This window comes from Ochotona princeps, chromosome 8 (genome assembly GCF_030435755.1).
Source record: "Ochotona princeps isolate mOchPri1 chromosome 8, mOchPri1.hap1, whole genome shotgun sequence".
Lineage (NCBI taxonomy): Eukaryota > Metazoa > Chordata > Mammalia > Lagomorpha > Ochotonidae > Ochotona > Ochotona princeps.
This window is the reverse complement of record NC_080839.1, coordinates 64,223,631-64,229,630: the sequence shown is the minus strand read 5'-3', so window position 1 is coordinate 64,229,630 and position 6,000 is coordinate 64,223,631. Positions and strand designations below refer to the sequence as shown.

General features: G+C 47.9%; 1 protein-coding gene across 1 annotated transcript in view; it reads left to right on the top strand.

Annotated features, from left to right (window-relative positions):
* Positions 1 to 2,454: 2,454 nt before the first annotated feature.
* Positions 2,455 to 6,000, top strand: part of DRC1 (dynein regulatory complex subunit 1) — a 42,931-nt gene continuing 39,385 nt past the window's right edge. Inside the window, exon 1 of the mRNA XM_004582653.3 lies at positions 2,455 to 2,648. Within this exon, the coding sequence (XP_004582710.2) occupies positions 2,494 to 2,648 (155 nt within the window). The 5' untranslated portion in view covers positions 2,455 to 2,493. The remainder of the gene's footprint in view (positions 2,649 to 6,000) is intronic.

Genomic DNA, 6,000 nt, shown 5'->3' with positions numbered 1-6,000 from the left:
GAAGAGGAAATCGATACTTCGTAAGTGTAGTGTCCTGTGAGCTAAGAATAGGCTGTCAGAATTGTGGCCAAATCCATTATTGATGTGTTTAGCTTGGTCCTGTTGTGGCTGGCTTTCTGGAGTGTTCTGAAACACAAGGACAATTCCATTCCTTCTCAGGTACCCAAAACAGCCCCGCCAGAGTGGAGTATATTTGCTATAAAGCAGACTTTATCAGAGAGGAAGATGAAGAGGAATCTAAAATCTTTTAAATAGTTTCATTGAGCCTATTAGTCATTGTTCTGACTAGGATTTGCGGTGTTCTGAATAATGTAGCATTTATTTAATCTGGTGTGTGTGCTAAGTGTAAATAGACACTTCATATGTATGATATATTCATGTATACATGCCGTCTACTATTATCAGCAAAACAGTAAGCCCTTCCAGCTGTTTCTTCTTGTTGACTTAATTGTAACCCAAGCCTTTGGCGGATCTGGAGCCAGTCCATTTTCTTGTTCATCTCAGTCCTTGAAACTGACCCTTTCTTTTAACCAAGCATGTATGTGAGCCAAATGATGGCTGCCTCCCCTGGGTCTGCACCGCAGGGTAGCTCTGGGGGCAGCTGGTGGGGAGAACTCTTTGCTCTCCAAGCCACTCAATGTCTTGCCTGCTCCAACTACTTAGCTGGAATGTTGCTCAGATAAGCTGGTGTGCACTGCCATGTTAGTTTGCATTATCTGTATTACCGGTCACCACTGCCAGCCCAGATAAGACTGGACTGTTTCTTGTCACCGGGTTTTGGAAGTCTTGTCCTTACAGCTGGATTTCTGTTTCTTTCTGTTGTGAAACCCCAGAAGTAATGCTATAGATTTTAATTTTAAATTGTTTAATTCTTTTATTGATAAATATTTATTGTAATAAAAATAAATAATTTTTAAATCCTTTTAACTGTTCTCAGATTGTCTTTCTTTGTGCATCCTTGGTAAGTCCTAAGGGGAGAAAAGTGTAATGGAAAAATTACAGTATTTGCTTCAGAACCATTGATTATTTCAAAGCAAAAATATTCCAGGGGTGTTCTTGGTTTTAGAACTATCAGCCTGCTGGCTGCTGGCTAGCGGCTGGCCTCTGTTCCCGTGGCTTGTTTCAGAAAGCAAGAGCACAGGGCAAGCACAGTCACAGGTGTTCCCAGCACACGTCTCTCCACTCTCACCCACCAGGCCAAGGGGCAGCCTGAGCAGTGTCCGTGATAACCATGACAGGTGTCTGCAGGGGTACTGGAAACAACTTTGGGGTCAGCTGTCTCATGGGTCATTCTAAATGGATGCCGATGGTCCCTTTGTTCTCTTAGCCATGTAACAGGTCAATCTGCCCTTCTCATGATCTCCCCTCTTGGCCACAGACATGCACACACACATACTTGTGTCTCTCCAACCAGGAGACACCAACCAGGACCAGCAAGAACTTGTGGTTAGAGACACACCTTTCCTCTTCCATGGCCCCTACTGTTAACAACCAAAGGACAGAGACTTGGCTGAGGGCCCTGAAGCTTGGAAACAAACTTGGAAAAGTGAATTTCAAAAACCTCCTTTTGACCCTGGGTGTTGCTAGAGGACTTCCCAGGGACCTGTCAGTGGAGCAGACAGGACACCACTGAACCTCAAACAGTCCTCAACAAGTTGTGACTGGCCCCAGGTGACAGGGCAGGACTAGGCCCGGTATGCCCGTCTTCTCATCCTTCACCTAACCAGTTCCCTTTCCATAGGCTTCCATGAGCGGATGGGACAGGATTCTCTCAGTGCCCAGTTTGGAAGGGAAGATCTTAATTCTTGGTGTGAACATTGTCGACAGCAAGACAAAAATACGCAGGAAACAGCCGTGCGTGGTGTCTCTGCATCTCCCACTTGGATTCCACACCCCGCTCTCCTTCCCCCTGCCTCTCTTCTCTTTCTCTGTGATGGCAGGTGGCCATGTTATCAGATCTAAACCTGCTGATGACAGGTAGGTCAACATTAGGGAAAATAGGGCCACGTAGCCTCTAGCAGAGCTTCCAAGCAGATTGTAAATGACACAGGCAAGGTCCTTGAGTGGTTACTCTGGTTTCTCCATGTGGAAAGCACAGTTTCTGTATCTGAAGGCTAGTCCAGCGCCTGACATAAGAGGCACTGAATTACATCTGACAAGTATGAAATTTAGGACTATTCATCTGGTGTGGGAAGAATGAATGAGCTAATAAGGGGTCAGTCAGCCACAAAGTCACAGCGTGGCACTCAGGTCAAGGGCAGGCCTTGGGGGGGATCAGAACCCTACTGGTACAAGCTGCAGAAGAGGAACAGAGCACTAGCGTGAGATGAGGTGAAGTATCCTGTTCAGGAGAGTCACCGGTGGGTTCAGAAGGGCTGCGCACGCAGCCACTCGCGCTGCGGGTCAGGTGACTGTTTTCCCTTAGCGACAGTTTGTTTCTAGCAACCGGGTGGTGGTCTGGCCCGGGCTACCTGGGGGCGAGAGGCCCCTGCCATGAATCCGGCAGCGTCCCTTGGGGTCCTGGAGCAGAATCCAGACGAACATGTCACCACACCGATTCTTGGGCCCTCCGTATATTCTGATAACCCGCAGGAGCGGATCCAGGCTCGGCGTCTCCGCATCGCAGCGCGCCTGGAAGCACGGCGTCGGTGAGCGGGGATTTGGGCGGGCTTTGTGCTTGGAGCGGAGGACGAGGACGTGGGGGCGGAGCCCGAGAAGCCTAGGTGCAGAATTGGGGGAACCGCAGCCGGTTGCCCAGGAGTGTGGGCGGGACTTATTTTGTGAGGAGTTGGGAAACATTGCTTCGCAGGAGGGTCAAGCAGAGCGTTGTTGTACAGTCAAAGGCTTTTGCCCCTTGGCGCAGGCGTAGTCTATACGCAAGGGTCTGGGGTCAGCGCTCAGTGTCCTGGTTTTCCTTCTTCCACAGGTGCGTGTCTCGTGGACCTCGGCTGAGGCTTCTGTTAAACCTTGCCTCTGGCGTGCACCTTCACAGCTACTAGTAGGACTTACTGGGGGGAGGGGTACCTCAGGGTGCCCCTGAGTTCCCGTTTGCCCGGTAGGATGGTGACTGCTCTTCCGGTCTGCTGGTGGTTAGTGGCAAGTGAGAGGTTCCACGTCAGCTGGTGACTGCTGTCACCTGTGGCTCTGTGGGAGCCAAGGACTTTGGGGACATCAGCGTTGTGGAAACAGGAACCACACAGCCCCCAGGGGGTCTTCAGGAAGTAAGCTAAGGAGGGCTATGCCAGACTCCACACACTGACTGCTGACACATGGAGTACAAATTGGTCTCCTTGCTCTTAGACAAGTTAACATACTTTTTTTAGATCAGTTTGTGAACATGAGCAGAAGGTGCAGATTCTGTGTTATGCCTGGTCCCCATGTTCCAGTCAGCTTCCTACAGCAGGGCTTCATTTGCTGTAGCCCCTGGTCTCATTCCGACAAGAGACCTTAATGTTTCCCCTTGGTGCTGTGCATTCTGTAGTGTCAAGCACTTTAAAAAAGTGTTTATTTTTTATTGGAAAGACAGGGTCAGAATTAGAACAGTTGGGACTCAAACAATATGGGATGCTGGTGCTGCAAGCCACTTACCCACCGTATCACAAGGCCAGCCCTTGTTTTTTTTTTTTTTTAAAGGTTCTATATATCTATCTATCTATCTGGCAGATTTACAGAGAAAAAGAGAAAGTTCTGTCCACTGGTTCACTCCCCAGTGGTCACAATGACAGGAGCTGAGCCGATATAAAACCAGGAATTTCTTCTGAGTCTCCTACTTGGGTGCAGGGCCTCAAGCCTTTTGGGGCATCCTCTGCTTCTTTCCCAGACCACAAGCAGGGAGCTGGAAGGAAAGTGGAGCAGCCAGGACATGAACCGGTGTCCGTGTGGCACTTGTGAAGGCAGTGGTGGGTGGGGTAGTGAGGAGGAGATGGAAGACAAGACTTGGGCTTAGCACCTGGGAAATCAAGTTGGATTTTGTAAGATGTTAACATTGAGATGTTAGGCAATCGACTGTGGGTTTGAATCTCAGACACCCTGGGCAGAGGGTGTGCAGCATTATGGCTGATTTAAGATTATGAGAATGAATTAAATTACAGTTGGGGCTAGGGCTAAGATGGAGAAAAGATCTGAAAGCCAGCTTGCAAGGAAACGCAGCATGTGGGAGCTGATTGACAAGGAAAATATGACAAAAGAGATTGGGGTGAAGCAGCCAAAATAGGCTGGTGGCAAACAGGTGACCGAGGGGCTGTGGTGAGCCATTGAACTCAGCAGTCAAACATGGACGATAATAATGACCTAGGAGGAAGGGTGGACAGTGTTTTTTTGTTTTGTTTTAATTTATTTTTATTGAAAAGTCAGATATACAGAGAGGAGGAGAGACAGAGGAAGCTCCTCTGGGGCCGCCGGGATTAGAACTGACGCCCACATGGGATCCTGGTGCGTGCAAGGCAGGGACCCAAGCCTCTAGGCTACCACGCCAGGCCCGACAGTGTTTTTTTAATCTTTGTTTACATAGCTATTCCAGTAACATTTAAAAAAAGAAAATAGAAGCAGGGGCCAACTCTGTGGCATAGCAGATAAAGCCATTGCCTGTGGCTCCAGTATCTCATATGGGCGCCAGTTCAAGTCCTAACTGCTCCACTTCCCTTCCAGCTCCCTGCTAATATGGAAAGTGAACTAGCCAATGGAAGATCTCTGTCTCCCTGTCTTTCCATCTCTCTCTTTCATTCTGGCTTTCTGTTCAAATAAATAAACAATGTTTAACCTAGATAATAAAAGTTAGTAGCAGATCTGGGCTTCATTGGCTTGTCTTTGTTTCTTTGTTTCTTTTCTTCAGGAAGCTCTGACTTTGCTGTAGGAAGTGGTTGGAAGGGGTCAGATAGAGGTGGTGAGTCATGCATGGTCTAAGTGTGAAGTCAAGCACCTGAGTGCATCTGAGTGGGGATGAGAACACTGTCTCACAATGTCCAAAGCCCTGAACGATGTGCAGCAATGTGTCTTCTTAAAGCAGAGGGCATGTTCAGTAAGAGTAGAGAAGGAAATGTAAAAGGGTTTCAGGGCCAAATGCTGAGGCATAGTAAGCTAAGAGCCTCCACCTGCGATGCTGATGTTCATATAGGCACTGGTTTGTGTTCCAGCTGCTCCACTTCTGATCCAGCTCCCTGCTTGTGGCCTGGGAAAGTAGCAGAAGATGGCCTAATGCCATGGGACCCTGCACCCACGTGGGAGACCTGGAAGAAGCTCCTGGCTCCTGACTTTGGACTGATTGTTATGGTCATTTGAGGAATGTGAACCAGCAGATGGAAGACTTTTCTGTCTCTCCTTCTCTCTGAAACTATCTTTCAGATAAAATAAAATAAATATACATACTGCAGTATGCATCCCTGCATGCAGACTGAAGGTGCAATCCCGGTGAAACTGTTGAATATATCCTGACAGTAGGACGCTGACTCTGACATTGTCCATACCTACAATGTCGGAGAACACTTTAGTAGTGGAATGATGGACTTGTTCATGAAGGACTACTCATTGTAATACTAGGGGAGAAATCAGTAGGTGGGGAAGGAACTTAGGGAGGGGGAGAGGCAGTCCCAGAGCCTATGGAACTGTATCATAAAAAAAAAAAAATAATAATAATAATACACACACACACACGGGCTGGCCTTGTGATACAGTGGGTTAAGAGACTTGCAATACCAGCATCGCATATTGGAGGTCCTGTTTGAGTCCCAGTGGTTTTGATTCCAACCTAGCTCCCTACTAATAATGCACCTGGAAAGGTAGCAGAAGTTGGCCCAAGTGTCTGGGTACCTGTCACCCAGCCATGTGCGGAGACCCAGATTTGGTTCCTGGCATAACTGAGTAAAGCAGTGGTTTGCAGATAACCCTGTCTTTTCTTCCACCTTCTCTCTGTCACTTTGCATTTCAATTAAATACATAAATCTTAAAAAAAAAGCTTGAGTGGGGGCTGGTAACTTTATCTGAAAAGTGTGTCATATTGTGCAG